This window comes from Choloepus didactylus, chromosome 15 (assembly GCF_015220235.1).
Source record: "Choloepus didactylus isolate mChoDid1 chromosome 15, mChoDid1.pri, whole genome shotgun sequence".
Lineage (NCBI taxonomy): Eukaryota > Metazoa > Chordata > Mammalia > Pilosa > Megalonychidae > Choloepus > Choloepus didactylus.
The window spans coordinates 69,946,608-69,972,405 of NC_051321.1; the positions used below are offsets into that span (position 1 = coordinate 69,946,608).

Below are 25,798 nucleotides of genomic sequence, written 5' to 3' on the forward strand. Positions count from 1 at the left end.
AAAATTAAAAACTTTTGCATGTCAAAAGACATCATCAAGAAAGTGAAAAGACAACCTATAGAATGGGAGAAATTATTTATAAACTACATAGCTTATAATGATCTAGTATCCAAAATATATAAAGAACTCTTACAACTCAACAAATAACAATAAAAAAATGGAAAAGGATTTAAATATACCTTTATCCAAAGAAAATATGAAAATAGACAATAGCACATGAAAAGATGCTCAATTTCAATAGTCATTAGGGAAATACAAATCAATACCACAATCAGATGCTGTTTCACGTCCACTAGAATAACTCTAATCAAAGACAGACAATAATAAGTGCTGATGAGGATGAGGAAAAATGGAAACCTCATCCATTGCTGGTGGCATTATAAAATGGTGCAGCTACTTTGGCTGTTTCTTGAAACTTGAAACATCAAGTTACCATATGATCCAGCAACTCCACTCCTACATCTATATTTCAAAGAGAACTAAAAATATCTCCATGCCAAATTTTGTGCACAAATGTACATAGCGGCATTATTCACAATAGCTAAAAAGTGGAAACAATCCAGATGTCCATTAAATGATGAACAGATAAGCAAAATTTGGTATAGCCATACAATGGAAGATTATTCAACCACAAAAAGGAATGAAGTGCTGATACATGGTACAGCATGGATGACCTAGAAAACATTTTGCTAAGTGAATTAAGTCAGATACAAAAGACCACATATTGCATGATTCCACTTACATGAAATATACAGAAGAGGCAAACCCATAGAGACGTACATAACACAGTTAGCAGTTGTCAAGGGCTGAGGGAAGGTGGGAATGGGGATTGCCTTCTTAAAAGGCACAGGGTTTCCTTTTAGGGTGATGAAAATGCTCTGGAACTGGATACTGGTGATGGTGACACAACATTTTGAGAGTACTAAATGCCACTGAATTGTTACACTTTAAAATGGTTAAAATGGTGAATTTTAGGCTATGTGAAATTTACAATAAAAGGACTGTAGTACTGATTCCTGCAATGACATGGATAAACCTCCATAACTTTATGCTAACTGAAAGAATTCAGATACCAAGGGCCACATATTGTATGATTCCATTCATATGACAAGTCCAGAATAGGCAAATCCATAGAGCTGGAACACAGATTTGTAGTTGCCAGGGCCTGGGGGCATGGAGAAATAGGGATCAACTGCTAATGGGTATGGGGTTTCCTTTGAGGAGGATGAAAACATTATGGAATTAGACAGTGGGGCACAGCTTTGTGAATAAACTAAAAACTACTGAATTACGTACTTTTTAAAGGGTGAATTTTATGGTATATGAATATCTTAATTAAAAATTTTTTTGAAGTTTAAAAAATTAAATATAGTTTTAAAAAAATGTAATGATCATCTTTCCTTTTCCCTTAGTATTTTACGCTCTTCTCGTCTTTACCAAATCCCATCATTTACTTTTTCAAAACACAGATCAAAGCTTAACTTTTTCAATGGAAGTTTTTAAAAATTTATAACATCTATCCTTAGCACATCTTCCTTCTACTCATTTATCTTGCTTTTGCCTTGCACTACAGCTCTCTCTTCCTAAGGACAAGGTTGTATCTTATACCACTTTACATACCCGTCAGTACTTATATAAAACAAGTATTTACTGAATTACTACTGATATTTACTAATCTTCCCCTCAATTTTTAGTACAAGCAGTCGCTAAATCTTTATTAAGTATCTGCTTTGTGCTAGGAAGCCCTGTGCTACAATAGATAAGATTCCTATCCTTGGCAGAATTTATAATCTAACTTTGTATCCTAATTTTTATTTAGAATCCCCACTAGATTACAAACCTCCTTCCTTTGGAATTCCCCTAACTACACTGTGTAATGCTCCAAATACTCAATAAAGAATTCCTCGGCACTGAAGATAAACCAATGGGTTTAGAAATCCCCCTGCAGTACCTGCCACTAACTGGGCTCCTAGACTACTCCTCCAAACAGCCAGCATTCAATTATTCCAGGGAGATGCTTTAATACTCAATCACTTTGTCACTAATTGAGCACCACCTATTATGTATCAAGTTTCACTTCCTTAGATTGTGATTAAATGACTAATTTTACAGTCTAAAAATACACATTTAAAATATATATTTTAAAAGATACATTTAAAAATACACATTTTAAAAACTCAAGGGCCAAAAAAGACCTTTAGAGTTTTAATAGGCATAAAAGTAGGCCACATATTTTATGCATATAAGGACATTTTAATCCCCTTTTTAAAAGTTGCTATAGGTAACACTAATCTAGTTTCTCCAAGGAAAGTTAAGTATTTAAGAATACCGAACACCAACTTATGCAAAATGAGATGCAAAGTATTCTCCTAGGTCAAAAGAGTTAAATTTAAAAAAATAATAATAATTTTGGCACACTACCAACTATACTGTCCAACAGACGGAATAGGACTATGCAAGGCAGAGCTTTCAGTGACCTTTTTTTCTTCAATTCAATATTATTACACAGAAATAGATATTGGCATGATTTTTGTTCAATTTGACATCTTGATTAAGAATTATGCTTTACAAACACTGCATTATTACTACATCATTGTGATGTGGCTTTACATTGATTGTATGTAGAGAAAAAAATAACTTTAGAATTAAGGCAATAACAATATGTGCAAACTGAGCACACTACCCTGACACTGTCCTTAGTAAGAAGCTTTTTTGGTTAGGTGACGGTTGATATTGCTGCATGCAGATCAGTCAGTGCTTTGAAGAATAAGCTATGAAAAGCTCCATTTTTTTTTTTTTTAAATCCCTTCTACTGGCCCACGATGGCCATAAGAAGCCTTCGGTAATCTCCACTGGTATCACTTGCAATCATTGTGCCCAGGGTCTTCTGAAACATCTGATAGAACATCTGTTTTATTTGTACAAGATCAATCTACAAAAGAGATGAGATTTCTGATGTTAGAAACAGCTGTTAAAAAGAAAACTTATTTATTACAATCCTTCTTTAATAGGGAAAGGATCCTAACTTTACTCAAAGTAGAGTGGGGAAAAACCCCTAGTGATGGACACTGTGTAGCCAGCATTTGTCCCATGCTAAGGTCTGATTCATTTCTTTAAAAATACCAGAGAAGAGTAGCACTAGTTTCATCTATTATTCCAAAAATATCAATCATTTAAAAAACAGGTAAAGAGATAATAGATGAATTTTACACATTGTTTTGTAATTAATAAGGAATGCTAAACTTTCTAGAAATATTGGATACCCAACAGGATTAATCTGTGTGGGTCTTTCATACAAATTTTTACATAAGCAAAATAAAAATCCAAAGAAAGATAAATGTCTTTCAACATCTCATAAACCAGTATTCTCCAAAGACCTTCTCAAGTAGGAAAATCTCGGTGTTTCCTTCACGGAGGCATGGTGGTCTCTTTCACCATTGCAAGCCCGTATCACAGCGTGAGGAAAGTGCTTGACACAATCTGCCAGCAGTGACAGAGAGCTCTTCCTCAACATCACTGCTGAGGGCTTGAAAACCAAGTGAGGAACTTCTAAGAAATAAACATCTGAAATTCAAGGAAGATGGAACAGGGGGAGAAAGCCTCACCTCACTGCGAGTGACCACAATCCTGACCAGGGTGGAGTCGTCGGTGCCGGCGCCTTTCATGGAGTAGTACAGTCTCTCAGCAAAGAAGGCAGGGCGGTTCAGGGCACACTGCACTGCAAGGCAGAGGCGTTCCAGACTCAGAACCACTGCCTTCAGGAGTAAGCTACGGGTCCACCCTCCAGCTACATTTATCACCTGTGGCCTGCCTTTGGTTATTTTCCACGTGATAATCTCGGAAATCTAAGGTGAACTGGAGATACTCCCTAGATTTTTCCAGCATCTATCCTTCATTCTAGCTGCATCAGATAGGCTACCTTCAATTCTAGATGAATCCCTCAGGCCAATAAAGCCCATTTTCTCTCCATAGATGCAGTGACTTAGGTTCTTTACGTTTTTCCCCTTAAAGTGAGAAAATCTGTAGTAACTGTACTCTAGTAATATCTTACTTAGAAGGAATACTGACTAGAAGTCAAGAATATCATTTGGCTAAGAAATAGATATGAGTTTCACTCTAATCTTAAAGTGCAGATTTGAACACATTTGAGCAGATTTGAGAATGATACTCAGATATCTGACACATCTTTTCTCTCTTGGAAAAGTTATTTAGCCAAGTTTCTTCCTTCAAATGGCAGAGATGTACTAACCGTACATTATTATTTTAGCTACCATTACTACGATATTTGTAATTATATTCCATTATTAACACCATTCTTTTTGGACCTATAGTATCTAGGAGAATGAAAATTTCATTTTGCTAGACATCTGAATGTCAGTATACCAGAATTGGTTTTTTAATTTCTGGAGAGAGAAAGGTCTCACGACTGAGTACTTGACAAGTATTTTGGGGGCTCAAAATGACCCTTTGCCTGGTGGGACTTGTAGGTCCTTCAGGCTCTTTCATTCACCTTAAAGGAAAAGATACAATCTACAGAATATTCTTGCACAGCCCCCAAGAAAGGCACACAGAATAAAAGCCAAATAATTACAAAACAGCCCTAATGACCACACCACCAACCAATCACAGGGAATTACATATAAAAACATAGGGTTAGCTTAGCCTCTGCCAAACCCATATGAATTACCATCACTTAATGAGAACAACTATTTAAATGGGCCCCACTCATTTAAAAAGAAGAAGCAAAACACAAAAATATCTTACAGATGGCCTTCAAACCACTTTCAACATATCCCGAAAACTCGCGGCTAACACTGCTGAACAAATCTCGATTAGCCATCTGAAAACAAAAATTATAGGGGTTAAATATTTTCACACCTTAAAACAGAAGTCAAATCTTCAAAAGAAAAGCTCATACCCTGGAATAAGCCTCCATAGTAGCTCTCAGCTGAGGAAAGCTTCTTGTGGCAAGAATCATATTAAAGGAAGATTCATCCGTCCCAAGCCTCCCCTCTCCAGCTTGATAGAGACGCTGAGCATCTTCCTGAGCCATCTGATGGTTCACATTCTGGTTCTCATCACGGTTTCCCTGCAAAACAGGAAGGAAGGAAGGAAATGGAAGAAAATAAGACAAGTTCCATTAAAAAAGAGGTTTCCAATCTCATCACTTTTGGATTTAAAGGAACAATGTATTAAACTTCATAGTGTGTCAAGCATATTTTTCATTTCCAAAGAAACTATACTAGTGTAACTAGCACCTTGTTACACTGTCATCTTTGGATTTTATAATCTGTGATCATGGTTTAATGAGATCATGTTAAAATGAGAGGTTTTCAGGGCTTTGAGAGCTAAACTAAACCAGAAATTTTTCCATAAAAAAACAAAACTAAAAAAAAAAAAAAAATTTTTTTTCTACCAGGAGATACAAACTACTACTCAAATGGAGAAATTACAGCTCTCCTTAGCTGCGATTTAACATCAATCTGCATTATACCGAGTTCCACTTTGAATCCATTCATGCAACTAAAAAGTACTGAGTGCTTAACTGTGTGCCAGGCACCGTGCTAGATGGTGGGGACAGGGAGAGACAAAGTCCCTGCCCTCAAATAATTTAAGTATAGAGAGGGAGTATATGATACAGAGGTTTTACTATTTCCCTTTCTTTATCCAAGTGTAATCTTAATATCTCAATATTCTGAATACTTAGATATACATAAAAATGAAACATGAACTTTTTAAAAGAAGCTGTAAATCATTCGAGTTCAGCAAGACTGTGAATTCATACACCAAAATCTTCTCTGGGTTAGGAGAGAAAGAATGAGAGAGGGGGAGGTTGGAAGATACAGGCCTGAATAAAAGTTGAAGCCTAGATGAGCAGTTGATTTCTCTCAAAAAAAGAAACACAAATCCAAACAAAGGAAGGGCTGCCCCCTAGGGTCTCGGTGCTGTGTGTGAGGAACAGAACGGTGAGGTGCTCCTTGAAGGTGAACTGTAAAGAGCACAGGGCAAAGGAAATATGCAGAGGCATATTCTAAATGGGTGACTGAACATAGCACAGAAAACCTGCTCAGGAAAAACTTCCCGGATTGTTGCCTTTAGATTCAAACACAACGTACAGCCCCATTTTCCAGGAAGGCTGCTCCTCTGCTCACTCGCTGGAAGGTGTCCCTTTGGTTTATAAAATGGCCGGGCCTTGAACCCTGCGTAAAACAAAACTCAGCACCTTATGTAGTACTAATACTAATCTTTGAGCATTAAATCATCTCTGTTTCTGCTTTTTCTTTTCTTGTTCTTCCTCCATAATCTTAACCTACCCCCCTGTTCTAACTACTCTGTCGTAGATAAATTCAATTTTCATCAACCCATTTGCTTTCTTCTCTCATTTCCACATCCATTCCCTTTCCCACAAACTCTTTTCTGGAACACCCTTCCTTCGGTCTTAAGGGTCCCTCTTCTACTTTTACATCCGTCTGGACTGTCTAACCTTGTGCACTATCAGGACAGCCAATAATTCCTGATATTGAGTCAGTGGTCTAGTCTTTTGCATCTCTCTTTCAAATATATCCTTATCTCATTCCAAGTGTGTTTCTAGTATCATTTCCAATACCCTATTTGGAATCTTTCCAGCCATGCCTCCAGCACATCTGGGGAAGAAGAATTAAGGAAGGTGCTAACCATAATATTATTGTGAACCCTGAAACAATTTTCTGAATTTCTGGCTCTCCTCACCTGGTTCTCACCTCCCACAGAACTTTCATGGTCATCTGGCATGTCCTCAGCTGATGGCCAGACTTTATGGACAACATTAAGTTTAACGCAAAGCTTAAAACTACAGAATCTCATCCCCATCCCAGCCACAGAACTTCGAGTTGATTTCTGATTCCATACATCCTTAAGAGCTTAATTTCTGATTGCTTACAAAAGCCAGATCTGCAGAAATAAATCTCAATAGAGACTGCAAAAAAAATCTGTATGTTGGAGTCTGTGTTGTCACTCTTAAAAATGGCAAGATTTCAAGAGGGGTAAATATTAAAAAGAATAAAGAATGCTCCCTGGAAGTACGCAGTAAAGAAAGTTCTCTCCACCAATGCACAAATATTCATGCTATACTCACCTGGCACATGGATACAAGTAAACGTTCAAAATGCCCTGATGTATCTGACCTAATGTCCTTTTCGAGGTCTCGTCCGAATTCTGATTGATAACACCTAACAATTTCTCGGATTTCCTGATTTGTTCTCGAGCACAAAATTTCAATCAAGACACATTCCTGAGTTCCTGCTCCCTATATGAAATGAAAGAAGGGGAATTATGCAAAAGAAAAACTGAATTTCTGAAAGTAATTAAATCTCACTATTCCATCAAATGTTTTTTTCCGCCTCCAGAACTGTAAAGATCAAAAATTCAGATGATATGAGATAATATATTGATTTAACTATTACTATAAATTCGTAACAGCCATAATCTGTGGAGTTTTACATATGAAATAAGATGAAATACGCAGTCAGTTACATCCAGCAAGAGTACCTTCATTGCATTCCGTAAACTCCAGGCATCATAATACGTAGATGGCATAAACAGAGCAAGGATCAGTTCTTCCATATTTCCACTTAACTCGGATTTCAGATCTTTGATTAAATCCTGTTTAATTAAAAAATGCAAGCTAAGTATATATGCTCACCAAATTTTGTTGCGTAAATCTTTTAAGAAAACCATGGAAAAATGTAATTGCTTTATGAAAACTTAAATTTCAAATCTGAGTATTATATACCGAGAAAGAAGTAAGTATATACATTTAAAGTTTGTTACAATCAAGCATATATAGTTTATTCATTCTATCAATAAACAAAGAAATTCTTACTATAGTTCCACCACTATGCAAAGAGAAGATGTACACAAAACAAAGAATAATTCAAATTAACAAAATGATAAACAGATATTTATTTAGTTTAAGAAACTGTTCTAGGTTCTATGAGGAAGTGTAAATCATCATCATCTTATTCTTATGCAAAAAAATAAGATAAATATCAAAAAAGAGATAAGGCAACCTGTACTACAGCACCAGATATGCAGCACAAAATTAAGTAACAGGGAGAGATGAAAATTGGGCTAGAGAGCTCAGAGAAAGCTTTTGGTCTAGGTCTTGAGTACATAAAAATTAGCAGACAGAGAAGGAGAAAGGTATGTCAGGCAAAAAGAAAGAACACAAACAACAAACAGAGAAGTGACTCCCAGCTTTGGCTCTGCATTAAAATCATCTATGGAGCTTTAAAACATTTGATTTTCAGGACTAAGACTCAAGAGATTCTGTGTGTGTTTAAATTCCACAGAGACTCTGAGAAGCACTGGTGCAGAGGTCAGAGTCAGCAAAGCCTGTTCAATGAAGCAATAAGAAGACCAATGTTGTTAACAGTAAAGGCAAATTTATAACTATATGTTTGGATTATTGCCTTGAATGCCAGGTTAAAGAATGTGGATTGGGAGCCACCGAAGTCTTCCATGCCAGAAGGCGGCACGAATATATAAGTGACATGCAGGTAGACTGTGACACCCAAGAGGCTACAGATGGGAACTTTAGGCCACTGCAACATTTAAATAAGAAGTAATGAAGGCTTAGACTTTAGCAGTGACAAAAGAAGTAGATAGAAAAAAGTAGATAGAAGACACATTTTAAAGAGCCATTTTATAGATTAAATAGCAAGGCAGTAAATGACTGGTTGCTAGGAGAAGGTGGTGCCTGGCATTTTGTAGGCACTGAATGACTGTTCATTAGCTGACCAATCAGTAAAGAAGAAAGTGGAATCAAAGATGACTCCATGGTAAACCAGTAGAATAGTATCTTTCTTAATTAATAGGGAGTCAAGAGAAGAGCAGGCTGTGGGTAAGGAAAAGAGGCTGTGAGTTTAGTGTTCATTTAAAGCAACACGAGAAAATTCAAGGCAGCAAAACAGACTATATTATTAACCAAAGCAATTTACAAAACAGATAATAACTTTGTGAGAGAAGTGAGTCTGATATTGAACCTTAAAGAAATCCAGGATTTATATCACATGATCAACCTTAATGCTAAAGAAGTGGATCTGGGCTGGGCAGAAAGAGAAAGGCAGAGCAGAATAGGCAAGGCAGGACCACCCAACAGACCTCTACCCCATCCTAAGACACACAAATCAGATACAGATACAGAGGATGTTAGGGAATTTTCAGGATTCCTATCTAAATGGCAAGTCAATGCTGCCCAGTTATTCCCTTTATAGCCGAGAAACAAGGCACTTTTTAGCCATAGATTCTTGCTGGATTTATTCACTGATCATTCATTCAACAAATATTAAGTGCTACTTGTTCCTGTTCCTGTGCTTGGTATAACAAATACAAAAATGAATATGATGTGGTTTACCCTAGGAGAGCTCATCGTTTAGGGGGGCATTGAGCTGTGAGCTTAGTGATAGCAGAGGTTTTACAAAATGCTACGGGATCACAGTGGAAGAAGCAGATAAATTCTGCTATTCTTCAGAGTAGCTGATATTTTAAGCTGAATCTTAAAGAAGTTTGCCAACAGATAAAGAGGACATGATGTTCTAGGTCAAGAGAACAGCATATGTTCAGCACAGAAGTATGAAAGATCAAGGTGTGTGAAGGGAATGGCAAGAAGTTCCACAGAATTGTAATACAGAAATACAGGATGTATTCAGAGGGAGGGAGAGGAGTGGAAGATGATGCTGAGGACCAAGAACAGCAGGGACTAAGTTATGAAGGCCTTGAATCTTACTGTAAGGAGCAGAAGACAGTCAATGATAAACATCAAGCTCTCAATCATGATCACAACTATATTCTCTTTTCTACTGAATATCTATAACGTGCAAGACATAGCACAAGGTATGACTAAAGATCAAGGACTACTCAAGAATTAAAAAGGCTTTTAAGAGAAATAAAAAGTGAATACACCACTTTTGAGCTCTCTTCTAGTTGCCTCTACTTTATACCACAGGTACTTATAAAAAGATAGTATGTCTATAGGCCAATGGCTGTGCTCACTCCAGAAAACAAACAAAAAAACATACCTTGCCATACATGGTCTTAAAAGCTGCTTTAATTTTTTGCCTTTGATCGTTGGAACGGTTGGCTACAACATCTATAATTGCCTGTTCGTCTGTCCCTGGAAGAACCACAATGTTTAAGTAAGAAAGAAGTCTGTGCTAGGTGCTCCTTCAGGCTATTTCTTTGAATGCTTACAAGGCAGCTGATACCAGATTACATTGAGGTGGTTTATGATGTAAGATTTACTTTTACCTTAGAATTGCTCTGTTTAGCTTATTATAGAAAAACAAAAATATATTATAAAAACAAAGATTTGTTTTCCTTACCAAAACCCTTCATCGCTTTTCGGAGAATTTCTGCATCTTTCAAGGCGTCAAAGTTAGCAGCTGGTTGGATTGTTCCTTGAGTGCCCTGAATCATTGCAGCAGGCTGAGAACAAGAGATGTAAAATTCAAGTCAGGATTCTCTGCTGACAAGAAGGCAATGTAAGACTTCCCATACATCACTCTTAGGCAAGGAGGCCTGTGTTTCCGTTTTAGGGGAAGAATATGAGCATTTTATTACCAGGGCCCATTCTGGAAAGGCAGGAAAGACCTATCCTACTTTGGGAGATTTCTCTCCTGCCAACAGATGACCAGAAATCAAAACTTCCAGGAGAGAAGACGGCGAAACTTGTGAAATTAAAGCCACACTCTTTTCTATGCCTAGGTTTCTTTTTTGATAGAATAGGGGAGAAAAGAGATGGATCTTTAGATAGTGTGAGCTCCATGGCAGTGTCTGATGTAAAGACAGAGTAATATAATAATGGTTTTAGGGAAGTAGAACACAAGTTGCCCACCTAGGTTCAGGCAGAAAATATAATTTTGGTATTATATCTTCATTTTCTATCTGGGCCCTGATTATTGGACATGAAATAAAACATTTTATAATAACGGAAACCATAAAATGAAAGTAATCGTTAGAGATTCTAGAAGGTACAATATTCTTCATCTATTTTATAAGGAAATAAACCAGAAAACAAAACAGGAATGGTATTTTTAAATTAAAGTAGTATGTAAAGTATTAGGAAACCAAGAAAGTTTCCTTTGATATAACCGCTGCCACTAAAATCCTAGGTACACAGAAGCCTTTGTTTATAATTCATTGGACTATATTCAGCAAGAAAAATGAACCCTCTTTAAGTACTCTTTAATGGTGCTCATTTTCTGTCACCCTCTTCTTTCAAAAAAAAAATTCCATTCCATGTTTCATCTCTAGGTAAAAATATTTTTGTCTTCTTTTCCATTGGAAGTCTAATTTGGAAGTGAATCTTCAACACCCTCTAGGCATTATACTGAATACAAAGAAGTCAGGGTGGTCCTGGTTCTTGAGGTCAAAACTCTACTAGCAGAGATTTCTCAACTGAACAAAGCCCTACACTATCTGCACCAGAAGTTCCACCCTTTGATCCCCATTTGATTCTGACCTTCCTGATCAAAAACCAAATAGAACTGAGAGCTGGCTGAATCAGGGGACATCACCTGGCCCAAATGCCCATCTCAGACAGGAATTTTCTTTACATCATCCTTGACACACGCGCGCGCGCACACACACACACACACACACACACACACACACACACACTCTACAGCGCTCACTCCTTCACAAGATAGCCTGTTCTATTCCCATCTAAAAGCTCTTCCAAAATCTACCACTCTGTTAACTTCCATCTATTGGTTTTAGTTCTACCTTAATATGGTAATTGTCACACCAAATAAGCTGCATATATGTGTGTATGTGTTTTCTTTTTAGTGTTTTATGTTTAAAAATCTTTTCTATTGAGCCATCAAATGTTGTCTCTAAATTAAATTGTATGCATGCTTAAACTAAAATAGTATCAAGTCTCAAAAACGAATAAAATTGCTACAGATTTATAATATGACTAACAACCAGTTTCAACAATAAAAAACGGTTGAAAGCAATTGACTCTGTGCTTTGGAGGAACATCATTTATTGTATCAGAGAAACAGCATTGTAACAGAGACTACTCATGTGGGAGTCAGACCTAAGAAGTAGTCACAACTTTGTCTTTCACCAGCTGTGTGACCCTAGACAGGTTTCTAAACCTCCCTGGAGCTCAAATTCCTCGTTTGAAAGAGTGAACCAAAAGAAATCACTATACTTCTGTAATTCCTCTCCCTACCCCAGCCCAAAACAAGCTTGAAAATTACCAGATTTTCTTGAATATACAGTATGTAAATCAATGAGAAAATCATGATAAAGACAAACACAAAAGTATACTGTTTATGTCCCAAGGAATTTGCAGAGGACATAAAAGAATTAACAAAACAATTAAAGAATGAAATTTAGTGTTAAAATAAGGAGCTATACAAAGGTGGGGCAAAGACTGGATACATGGGGAATATTCTGGGAGAAATTGAGAAATCAATTCAACAGCCACCAATTGGCTATCGTGTTTAAAGCCCTGTCAGGCACCACAGGGACATAAAGATAAAACATATACAACTGAACTCTCTAGAAAGTTGTGAGATAAGTACATGAGATATCAGAGACAAATGAAAGCACATATAGTATGCCTAGTGATTACCAGACATTAGAAAACCTTACTCACTTCACTGCTATCATCCAAAGAAACAGGAGAGAAAACAGGATAGGAAGGAAAGGATTCTGTATGGATCTGAAAGAAGAGTGGAAAATTACAAAGGTAAAAGTGGAAAACCACCCTCAACTCCTTCATGAAATACTGCCAGAAATGCCAATCACTTATTCACCTAAGTAAGTAGTTACAATTGCCAGGGATGGGAAGGAAGAGAAAAAAAGAACTAAAACCAATGCCAAGAGCCCAGGTGAATCTCTAGGGGAAAGTTACCACCATTACACATGTCAGAGGGGCCTATGCTTGTCTTATCAAAGTTATCAGGGCGGTACTTAAAGCCCTAAGCCAAGCAGAGCAGGGAGTCCGTCAGAAGCAGAGATTAAAGTCTTAAGTTACTATCACAGACCATCTCCTCTGCCTCGTGGAAGCCTCCAGTGTCTTTGGCATTATCCAGTTACCCAGACTAAAATGTAAAAGTAGGAGCAAAAATACCTGATTAGGGTAGGAGACCTGTCCTCCAGGATACTGAGAAGGCATCTGCCCTCCAGGAAAGCCACCTACAGGTTAAAACAAAACAAAACAAAAAAAAAACCAAACAGATCTTATATGATATAATTTTTAAAACATCGTTGATTATTAATATGGAATTATATGAAAACATTCACACTGTTATTCACTAGGGTCTTTTTTTAAATATTTTAAATTTACTGAATCTAAGGCCAACTTTGATCATAAGGATATTTTTGTAATATTCCATCTCCTACATAATATCCTAGTAAATAATGCCCCCCCTCTTTTTTTTTTTTTTAAACACCTGAAGCAGGTTAAATTCTGATTCTATCTGGAAAAGATGTAAAAGATAGTTCTGGGGACTGTTGTTTCACTAGTGTTGAAGAGTGGACAAGAGAAGTCTCTGAAGGTTTTGCTCTTTGGCTTTGAAACAGACTTTTTTTTTTTTTTTTTTTTTTAATCATCATTTTATTGAGATATATTCACATACCACGCAGTCATACAAAACAAATCGTACTTTCGATTGTTTACAGTACCATTACATAGTTGTACATTCATCACCTAAATCAATCCCTGACACCTTCATTAGCACACACACAAAAATAACAAGAATAATAATTAGAGTGAAAAAGAGCAATTGAAGTAAAAAAGAACACTGGGTACCTTTGTCTGTTTGTTTGCTTTCCCTACTTTTCTACACATCCATCCATAAACTAGACAAAGTGGAGTTTGGTCCTTATGGCATTCCCAATCCCACTGTCACCCCTCATAAGCTACATTTTTATACAACTGAAACAGACTTTTTAATAGAAAAAAGTGGGCCCTTATCTCCGTGTTAATGATTAAATCTTTCCATCAAATTAGTACATTTCATGAAACCGTACCTTTGAAATTATTTATAGACATACTTAAAGGTTGACTGAAGAATATTCCAAAAATAAACTAAAGTTGTCTCAAAGGCAATTAAGAAACTCAAAACATCATGGCATCGTTTACCTCTGGACAGCAGGCACCCACCTGGTATGGGGATCTGTGCCGGGCCACTGCCGTACGACTGTGCTAGTGGCTGTGGGTAGCCAGAAAAGCCTGCTCCACCTGGGGCTCCAAATCCCTGGCCTGGAGGAACCAGAGAAAAAGAATAATTAAATAAGCTATAGGATAGTTCTCAAGATTTCCAAAAATTTTTTACTATTAATAGTGGGAAAATATGCTACTAATGCTGTTAACAGTAGCTGCCTTTTGTCTAAATTCAACTTTTCACCAACTCCTTCCCCATTCCAAAATAAATTTTAAAAAACTTTTACTTCCTTCATCTTCCTTACTAACTTCAATATAAAAGCATCACCCCTCCCCCCTTTTTTTAAGCTTTGGACAAAGCTGCCCTATAGATCACAGTAATACTAACTAGATATTAGAGTGTCTTACAAACAATCAAGCAATGTGCTACATACCAATTCCTTATTACCATGAGATTTATTCCAATTCCCTTCAGTGTGAAATTTTTAAGACTGCTCCCAGCTTTCATGCCCCCTGAGAATCTTTATCCCTCTCTCTTGCCAGCTATGTCCTCACTGTCCAAGGTAGAGTGAGCCCACAGTGACCCTGACTTCATATGCAATAAACAGGTGTGAAAAGGATAAATAGGAGAAGGAAAAAGTGCTTCAGCAATCCCATGTCATCACTAATCTCAAATCCCACCACTCACCTCCAGGATAGGATGGGGCCCCTCCTGGCTGTGGAGCACCATGATAGCTCCCCGGGGCTGGATAACCTCCAGGGGCAGGGTAGCCTCCAGCTCCGGGGTAGCTGCTACTTGGTGCTGATGGGTAGGCACCTCCTCCCAGAGGAGGAAAGCCACTAGGATAAGGATACTGACCCGGAGGGGGGAAAGATGACTCCTGACCTGCAGGCTGAAAATCAGAAACAGTTTCAAATGAATGTGATCACAGGGAAATGTGACCCAGAGAGAAGTATCACCCATCTAAAAAAACAAATAAAAGTGGTAACTGTTAAGGTCTAGCTAATTTTTTTATATGTTAAAAAATCCCACCAGCAGTTTTAGTATCTTATACTCGTTTATCAGGATGCTTGTTTGTCAGAACTCAAATAAATTTCATTTCACCTGGGTCAGGCAAGAAGCCTCAGTTTCACTACTTAGGAGCAAAAATCAAAAGTAAAGATTAAAAAGGTGACCTAAGTCATGCATTCAGTGCGACATTTTTGGGCAAGTTACAACTTCTGGACCTCAGTTCAGACCAGACAGTGTCTAAGTGTGACAGAGACTATTACGTGTTCACTAAACCATTTCTCCCCTGAGGACTTCTCCAAGAATCCTTGTAGTTAGGCAGGGCCACGTGACTGAATCTCAGTGAATGAATGCGGACTTGCAACCTGGCCACTAAAGACCTCCTGAGGCCCAATCTGCCACGCTCCCTCTGTTCCTCTATCCTTCCCCTCGTCTGCCAGCTGGAAGCAAGGGATCCAGCACAGGACTCCAAGGCCCCTGTACCCAGAAGGAGCCTTGAAACCTGAGAGGCTACATGGGATGGAACCTCCTCCCATCCCTTGATCCCCTCCCACTGACTTCCAGGAGACTGAAGTAAGCAAGAAACACATTTTTATTATATTAAGTCAATTGAGATTTTGAAGTTGTCTCTTTTGGCAATTAGTCCACATGGACTGAAATGGTTGCCATAGTCTAGTCTAGTACATAAGGACTTGGGAATATATTCATAATTGTAATTTCACCTAGGATAAACTCAGAAGAGCTATATATTCACTTTACATAAGGATACACACATTATCATTAACCTGTAAAAGTGCTCTTTCTATCCTCCTCGGGTTAGAAAGCAGCCTGGCATAAAATCCTTACTTATGCCTATGAGTTTGGTCCTCATAGTAGTAGAGACATCAGCAAGGTGGAACCTATAGTACATTTATAAAAGGTACTCCAAATACTGAAAGTCCCCAGCATCCTCAAAGCCACTGGAATTTGTGATCTCTGAGTCAAAGCTTTCTTAATGTTTTAAACCTTCTAACACACAAAGGTTAAACGCTTGTGACTCACGGGCTAGATTTAGCTTGCCTACATGTTTTTTTTGGTCCACATAGCATTTAACATTTTGAAAAATTAATTCCCAGTGTTTAAAGTGTAGGCAATTTCACATAAAAATCCAGATTTCTGGCTTTACTTGAAAAACTGGAGTATCTAGCAACACCGGGTGGGTCTGCTCCCTACATGGCCATCTCTGGCTTTCCATAGATAAGATAAGTGCTCTCTAGTTCCCCAGTAATACCCGCCTTCAATTATTCCACTTAGTCCCTCTGGCATTTGAGTTTATGCCCTGGTCTAGCAGACCTGTCAGGTCTGTCATGAGCTAGTCCCACTCATACCTGTTCCAAATTATTTGTGTATTATAAGTGGCAATACTTACAGGATATCCAGGGAAAGGTGGGTAGCCAGTGGGGGGATAGCCTGGGTGTGACATTCTGTAACAATAATAAAACACATCCTCTGTAATTTCTTATAAGGGTTAATGCTTTTGAAGAAATACATAGCAATAGGGTTTTATAGAAAATATAACTTCCTTCAACAGAGTCTAGCAGGCATTCAAATATGGACATAGCTGGTACAAGCAAAACTTAAAAATGCTTCTTCACTTCATTTCACCATTTGCACCAGTGGAGTCAGTATAGCATAGTAAAGGCTCAAACTTCATTCTCCTCATACCCATGTAATTTTTGTCATTTCTGAGTTCTACCAGTAAGTAGTATTAGTTATGTAATATTTTTCTTTATGTCAATTTTTTTCTTAAATTTATTCTGAAAGTATGCTTTACATCACTTCAGTAAATGGAAAACTTGAAGCAGTTTTCTTAGCATAAATACAAGGTAACTTTGAAATGAATATATAACTACTAAAATAAAGAATACTTTCCAGGTGCCACAGAACTCTTGTAGGGCAATATAGCCACATAATTGAAAACAGTGATACAACGGTTTGAGAGTTACCTTCTGGAGTCATATACCTGGATTAAACCCTGGCTTACTTGCTTTTTATTAAACTTTTGATTATGGAAAACTTCAAACATATTCAAAAGTAAAGATAATCACATAATAAACTCCATGGACTCATCGTTCAGCTGCAATGTTTACCAATTCAGAGCCAATCTTGTTTCTTCAAGGTTCTCACTCACTCCCCACCAACTACCCCACTGGATTATTTTGAAGCAAATCCCAGACTTCATATCATTTTTACCAACATATATGTCAGAATACATCTCTAAAAGCATATGGATTTTAAAAAACAAATTAGCAGGGTTCTTTTAAAAATATAACTGTAATATTATCACACTGAAAAATTAGTAATAGGTCCTTAATAACATTAAATGTGTCTGTGTTAAAATTTCCTATTGTCTTTTAAACTTCTATTGATTTATTTTTCTCTTTTCATGTATATAAAATTATAAACATATTTAAAAGTTCTCTTTACATGACATTGTTGATCAACTGTTTTTGACTTATGAAAACAGCAATTTCTTCTGGTTCAACCTAATATAATGAATATCCAGGAGGCCTTCATATTGTTTCAACAATTATCAAGTCATGGTCAATCCTACTTCATTTGTATCTCAACCTATTTCCCCCGTCCCCAGATTATTTTAAAGCAAACCCCATAAATCATATCATTCTACTCATAAGTACCAAAGGACTCCTTTAAAACACAGCCATAATATTAACACTGTACCTTCAAAATTGAATACGTCCCTAATATCATCAAGTATCAGTGTCTAAATTTCCCCAGTTGTCTCAAAATATTTCTTTATAGTTTGGTATTTCAAGTCAATATATAAATAAAGTCTATATATTCTAATCCGTTGACGTGTCTCCCAGGCCTTTTTAATCCATAAACTCCTCATCTCCCCCCCACACACCCTTGCAGTTTATTGGTTGAAGAGACCAGACAACATGTCCTGAAGTCTCCCCCTGTCTGGATTTTGCTGACTGAATCCCCATGGTGTCCTTTAACAGTTATTTCCTATAAATTAGTACTCAGATTTAAAAGCTTGATCAGATTCAAGTGAATTTTTTTTGTTTTGCACGAATACTCAACAGGTGTTTTATGTCCTTCTACCAGGAAACACATAATGATCAGCCATCTCTTTTTTTGTAACTGATGATCAATCACTAACTCTATCATTCTTCATTTATTATCTGGAATATTTCTTCAAAGAGAAATTTCGCTTTATCAGCTACCTGGTTTTCCTAATTACAGTTATATAGAAAAGGTAGACTGAGAGCATAATTCTTTCTCTTTATTGATATTTTGAAATAATTAATTGGTATACAAGACGATCAAAGAAGTTTGTTTTTTTAAACATCATTATGAACTCAAGGATTTAAAGATACTTGATATGATTCAATTCATTGCAGTTATTATTCTTATTGATGCTCAATTTATCCCATCTTAGGCCAAAGGAAGCCTCTTGAATTGTTTTGACAAAACCCCAGAAATCTTTGATATCTTCCCTGCTATCTGACATGACAACATGGTCCAGGCTCATTTTGTACTTTCCTTGCCCCAGATCTGGAATCAGTCCACTCTTCAAAAAGCCCTTATCACTTTTAGTGGGAAACGATGTTTAGACATTACAGCATAAGGTACTAGGTGTGCTCACTGCTACCAAGCTGATAACTGTTTCTAGGCCTTTTCCTTGGGACAGCACTAACTAGGAAAAACTTGTTCTTTCAGAGAAAATGTATTAGTTCATATGGATATTTCCAATTCAAATTTAGGATTACAGGATTTCGTACTCGATTTGATATTTATATATTTTTCCCTTACTCTAACATTCTTGGTTTCTAATGACATTAACACAAGTCCCTGCTTTATCCTACTATATTCTTCAGTTTCAGACTAACAATACCCATATTGTTACTAAAAACATGATTTCCAAAAAGCTTTAAAATCTTTTCGCAATTATTTTTGTCCTAGGATATATCCCACTATAAATGTATAATCAAATTACTGTGTTTTAAAGATATTTAATATAATTCCTGTGTAGTTACGCTACTAGTCTGATACACATTTGGTTCATTTTGCTCTTGATTTTCAAAGACTACTTTTCAAATTTCTAATTTAATTTTGTTTTGTAATTATGCATAACTTTTTCTTGGTTCCAAATGTATAAAACAAGATATGTTCACAAAAGTACTAGCTTCTGTCACCACTCCTCTCTCAGATAAAATGTAGCCAATTGTATTTTCTTCTTCTTCACCCTACTTTCTTCTCTTTTTACAGAGCTTGCTAGTGGCAGGATAAACGACAGTCTTCCTTCCTTTTTACAATAGCAAAGTCCTTCACTGTCTTTGATATACCATACTTTGATAACAGACATTTGAGTTGCTTCCAGTCTTATTATTACAAACAGTGCTGCAATGAATAGCCTCCTGCAGATAGCTTTCTGTATTATTTGCGAATATTATCTTTGGAATAGATTCCTAGAATTGGCATTGCTGAGACAAAGGGTAAATGCAAACAGAATTTCACTAGATATTGCCAAATTACCTTCCAAAGAGAGTGTATGAATTTTCATCGTAGAATCCTGGCAAGTTGTGTGAATGAGAACAAGTTACTTAAGCTTTCTAAGCCTAGTTTCCTCATCTATAAAATGGGATGGGAAAGTACCTCTGTCACGAGGCTGTTATAAGGATTAAGTGAAAGAATCTATGTAAAGCATTTAGTAGTGTTTTTGGAACATATTAAGTCATCAATAAATGTTAACTGCTATGATGATAGAGAACTGTGAAAATGCAAGAATATTAAAAAATAATCCCCATAAAATTTGGTCTTATAAATGTGTACACATTTAATCGATTTACCTTTCCAATTATATTGGTCCCAGACTAATTAGTCTAGGACTAATTGCTTTCTCTAATTGATGGTATAAGATAGCATGAGAGGTGGTAGGGTGAAGAAAGTCTGGGATTAAAGAGGCATTCATACATAGGTTATCTCTTCTGTGATATTATATGGTAATCAACAGTTGATAAGGTTCTGATCAGCAAAACCAACATGGAAGTATCTTTTGGGAACTGCAGTCTGTACCAGAGTTTCAAAGTTGTTTTTCTGAAAAGGAGCTCATTTCCATTTAAAAATGTAAACAATAAACTGGACATCTGGTGACATTATTTTTTTTAAGGTGTGGTAACAGTATTATGATTATTTTGTAAAGTATCCATATCTTTCAGAGGTACACCCCAACTATTCACAGTTAAAATGACATATCTGTTCCCCTGGCAATGTGGAATATGACTCCTGGGGAGGAATGCAGACCCAGCATCATGGGATGGAGAACATCTGCTTGACCAAAAGGGGGATGTGAAATGAAATAAAATAAGTTTCAGTGGCTGAGAGATTCCAAAAGGAGCTGAGAGGTCAATCTGGTGGGCACTCTTACGCATAATACAGATAACCCTTTTTCGGTTCTAATGACTTGGAACAGCTAGCAGTAAATACCTGAAACTATCAAATTACAACCCAGAACTCTTGAATATTGAAGACGATTGTATAACAATGTAGCTTATGAGGGGTGACAATGTGATTGGGAAAACCATGTGGATTGCACTCCCCTTTGTCCAGTGTATATTAAAAAAAAGCACCCAGTGTTCTTTTTTACTTTAATTGTTCTTTTTCACTTTAATTTTTACTCTTATTACTTTTGTGTGTGTGGTAATGAAAATGTTCAAAAATTAATTTTGGTGATGGACATACAACTATATGGTGGTACTGTGAACAACTGATTGTACACTTTGTATGACTGCATGGTATGTGAATATATCTCAATAAAATTGAATAAAAAAAATGATATGTCTGGGAACTGCTTCAAAATAATATGGAGAGATTGTGGGGGAGTATAGATGAAAAAAGATCAGTCATGAGTTCATAATTATTTTCACTGGGTGATAAATACATAGGAATTCTTTACACTCTTCCATCTACTTTTGTATATTTAAATTTTTCCGTAATAAAAAGTCAAAAAAAAAAACACATAAAACAAATGTAGTGTACACAAAACGAAAACACTTACATATACACCTTTTGCATTTGAAGAAAACTACTAACCTAAAACAAAGGCAAATAAACAGAGAAAAAAAACATTCAAAAGAAAACCCTTTCTTAGCCTGATCATATCTAAAATACTATTAGTGATCAGTTGTAAGATGCCCAAGAAATGTATCTGTATAAAGTCAGATGTATATATTAATATCTACCATATCCAAAGCACCATAATAAGATTGGAGAGGAAGTAGGGGAACAAGAAACAAAAGTCAGAATACAACTGTGAAGACAGGCAATCACCAAAACTAAGAGAAGGGGCGGACAGGCCAGTAAGGGGCCTTCACTATTGAAGTAGAAATACTCATACCCCCACCAGACCACTCTTAATATGCCACATCTGTCAATAACACCACTACTTAAATTACCCATTACTCCACTGTAGTAAGTAACCCAATATTTTCTATTCTTCCTTTGAAATGCCTCGTCTATTCTTGCAGTCATGTCTGTTCTTGTGGCCACATCCTTAGACCAGGTTTTCATCACTTGATCTCCCTCTAATTTACTAAAATTACTTCTCCATTTATGTACTTCTTTATAATCTCTCAATCCTTCCAATTTCCCTGGGCACTTGATGAACTTTCCTAAAATGCTGCTCTCTCAGCATACCACTCTTCAGCACAAAAATCCTCAATTACTACTGCTGGAGTATCAAATGCAAATTCAACAGTTTGACATTTAGGTCTCCTTAGCACTGGCTTCAATTTGTCTCCTAGCAATATGGTCACCCCCAATGTGAAATCTCTACCACCTGAACCATTCTCAACATGCCTTTGCTTAACCCTCAAGTCTGGGCTCACTCACTCCCCCTACTTGTAACCGATTTACCCAGCTCTAACCTCTCTCCCTTCTTCAAACTATCTACTAGATAAAACAGTACATTTCAAAATTTACTATGTAGGCGAATCACCTGGGGATCTTGTTAAAGTGCATACTCTGATTCAATAGTTCTGGGATGGAGCCTGAGATTCTGCATTTCTAACAAAGCTTCCAGGTGATGCCAATCTGCTGGTCTTTGGCTCACACACTAGTACCAGAATATTCTGGCATGTCTGGCTTTACCATCTACCTTTGTTTTTAATTTTCTAAATTTTAAAACCTGTTTTGGCTTCTCTCCCTGAGACAACAGTAAATAACTCATATTTCTTTTATACCAAGACCCCAAACAAATCCAATTCCAGTCAACATTTCTTTTATACCAAGACCCCAAACAAATCCAATTCCAGTCAACATTTATGAGAGTCCACTGTGTAATAAGCACTGTCCTACGTGCTGATAGATGGGGGTGGGGGGTGGGGCTGGGCATCCTGCCTTGGCATACACAGTATTGGAAAATGAGATAATATATTTAAGCTTTAGTGTCCTCTATGATACAGGCACAAGATAAAAGTTAAAAACTTGTTACATTGAGAATAAATGAGCATATATTCAAAGTTATAACTTAAAAAAAAAGATTACAAAACAACAAGAAAATGGATCCAGTCAATTCTAAAATAGGCATTTGGGATCTATCCAAAGGCCTGGGTATAAAAATAGGTACAGGCTAAAATGTTTTTGCTTTCTTCTTCTCTAACCTGGCTGATACAAGGAGTAAAGGAGGGATGACAGCTCTAAAGAATAGTCAGAAGGCTAAGGAAACAAGAGGTCAGGGTCAAAAGAAAGGGGGAAAAATCTGAAAATAACTTATGAGATAAATTAATAATAATTTTAAAGGCAACAAATAGTTATAGTACCAGACTCCATAAGCAACTGAAATGCCCAGTGACAAAGTCCTGTTTCTACATACTTTTGCTGCTATATCAAATCATCTTCAAGGGCCTAGCAGAATTATGTCAGCAAGTTTCAAAACAGAATGAGAATAAAGCAAAGACTATCTGCATATAAAAAAAATGTAATGCAACTATAAGAAAGTGAATTTGGGTAGATTGAGAATGTACTCATATAAATGGATAGAAAGCAATTCTATTTCCAGGAATGTCCCTTATAGAAATACTTGCCATTGCAAGTGCAAAATTGTATATTACAGGCTATTCATTGCAGTATTATTTGCAATAGAAAAAAGTTAAAAACAATCTAAATGTCCCTCAATGAGGGACAGGTGAAATAGATTATGATTACCCACACAACAGAATATTATGTAGCTATTAAAAATAGGCAGCTCCTATGTTCTCCAAGATAGTATTATTATCTCTAAGACATAGTTAAAGAAAAAAAACACAAGGTAAAAAACAATGCATAGATAGTTTACAACCATATGTGTAAAAAATACACACAGGTTCTTGCTTATGTATAATATATCTCTGAGAGGATACCCAAAGAAGTAGAAGCAGTGGCTGCCTCCTGGAAGGAGAGCTGAGGCATAGGGTTCTAGTTTGCTAAAGCTGCCGGAATGCAAAACACCAGAGATGGATTGGCTTTTATAAAGGGGGTTTATTTGGTTACACAGTTACAGTCTTAAGGCCATAAAGTGTCCAAGGTAACACATCAGCAGTTGGGTACCTTCACTGGAGGATGGCCAATGGTGTCTGGAAAACCTCTGTTAGCTGGCAAGGCACGTGGCTGGTGTCTGCTCCAAAGTTCTGGTTTCAAAATGGCTTTCTCCCAGGACATTCCTCTCTAGGCTGCAGTTCCTCAAAAACATCACTCTTCGTTGAACTTGGGATATTTGTCCTCTCTCAGCTTCTCCGGAGCAAGAGTCTGCTTTCAACAGCTGTTGTCAAACTGTCTCTCATCTGCAGCTCCTGTGCTTTCTTCAAAGTGTCCCTCTTTGCTGTAGCTCCTCTTCAAAATGTCACTCACAGCTGCACTGAGTTACTTCTGTTTGCCAGCTCATTTATATGGCTCCACTGATCAAGGCCCACCCTAAATGGGTGGGGCCATGCCTCCATGGAAATATCTCATCAGTTATCACCTACAGTTGGGTGGGGCACATCTCCATGGAAACACTCAAAGAATTCCAATCTAATCAGCACTAAAATGTCTGCCCCACAAGATTGCATCAAAGAATATGGCTTTTTCTGGGGGACATAATACATTCAAACCAGCACACATAGTGAGAAGGAGACTTTTCAATGTACCTTTAGCCCTTTTAGAACTGTGTACAATGTGCACATATCATCCATTCAAAAGGTAGATTTACAAAGATTCTGTAAAAAGCTAACCAAATCCCAGAGTGACTCACAGATTACTCAACTAAGCCTAGGTGAACACAAAGACTATCGTGGTGATAGGCTTTAGTTTTCTTCTTAACATGCTCTGTCAACGGCTACTTTTAAAAGCCTAGAAAATCATTCTTAGTTCTCCAAGCCATCTCCACCCAGTGAGTCAGTTACTGAAAGGGGTGGATCTCACAGATGGCAAGAAGCCCAGGAACGCAAGAGGCAGCTGTTACAAATTTATGAAACAAATACAAAACAGGAAGGGTGACTGAAGATGGCCAACAGCAGATACTACAATTTTCCAAGTCCGGAGAGACCATTTAAATCGTCAGCTAGAGCCCTGGCATAAATAGCCTGGCAACACGGCTAGCCCTCTGCATAGACAGGGTAGGCAGCCACACATGGGTGAGGACTCAAGGGCAGCTTAAGTTTGCAGAGGCCAAAATTACCTGTTCTACCTGCCTATCAAAAGCTTGAAACTCCGTCTTTGCCTGAGAAGTAACAGATTATTTTATCGGATTAACTCTCCATCCGTTAGCAGAAAGCAGGCAGTTTAAAGGCAGTCAGAAAATATAGTGCCTTCTTCTCATCTCTATCACTACGGTAGACATCAGCCATCTCCCTCTGTACCTTGGTTTACCTCACTAAGAAGCGTTAGCACAGAACTGGCTTGTATCAGGACACGTTTGCTGCTGTTCTAGAAATAGGAATCAAATCTGGAATGCTATTTCCAATAGTTTCTAAGAACTATAAGCCTGGGCTAGTGTACAACTTCAGGTTTACACATTCTGTTCTGGGGTTCACTAAGCACGATACAAATTTCCCAAGTTTCCCTAAATTTGCTGTGTCACCGGAAAGTCTATTCACCTCCAGACTTCGCTTTCCGTGCTGCTCGCTGGCTTCCCTACTCAATCTTCCCTGAGGTCGCTTCAGAGGGGCACCCCTTGCCGCAGCCCCCACCTGTGGTCCACATGCCCGAGGGCGGGGGCCTCACTGCACCCTCTGATCTCCCGACGGTAGAACAGCGCAAAGCACGGACGAATGCGACCTCCACGCATCCTGCTCACCAGGCCGACCGCCTCACCTATCCCACCCCAACGTCCCAGTCACAGAGGCGCCGCCACCCTGAGGCCCACCCGCCCCTCCGCCGCGCCCAGGCGCAGGGCACAGCGCAACCCCGCCACCTCCCGGCGGGCCAGCCCCAAAGCGGGGAAGGGGGCACCGTTCCTACCCGACTCCGGGGCAGCCGCGCCACAACCAGCCCGGATTCTCGCAAGATGGAGGCGGGGGCGGGCTCGGAGAAGGCGGGGCGCAGACGACACCGCCCCAGCCCGTTAGGATCGTGGACGCGGCCGGGAACGCCCAGACGAGCAGCGTAGG

General features: G+C 37.8%; 1 protein-coding gene across 2 annotated transcripts; it reads right to left on the reverse strand.

Moving 5' to 3' along the window:
- Positions 1–163: 163 nt before the first annotated feature.
- ANXA7 (annexin A7) lies at positions 164–25,731 on the reverse strand. Of its 2 annotated transcripts, XM_037804359.1 has the most exons (14): positions 25,650–25,731; positions 16,576–16,630; positions 14,847–15,051; positions 14,159–14,257; positions 13,124–13,188; positions 12,647–12,712; positions 10,362–10,464; positions 10,059–10,153; positions 7,528–7,641; positions 7,115–7,285; positions 4,919–5,089; positions 4,765–4,840; positions 3,606–3,718; positions 164–2,932 (listed from the first exon to the last, which is right to left on the reverse strand). In XM_037804359.1, the coding sequence occupies exons 2-14, from the start codon at positions 16,627–16,629 to the stop codon at positions 2,810–2,812; spliced, it is 1,455 nt and encodes a 484-aa protein (XP_037660287.1). In that variant the 5' UTR covers position 16,630; positions 25,650–25,731; the 3' UTR covers positions 164–2,809. The 2 variants fall into 2 exon arrangements, with proteins under 2 accessions (XP_037660287.1, XP_037660288.1); XM_037804360.1 differs by lacking the exon at positions 12,647–12,712.
- Between the last annotated feature and the right edge of the window lie 67 nt (positions 25,732–25,798).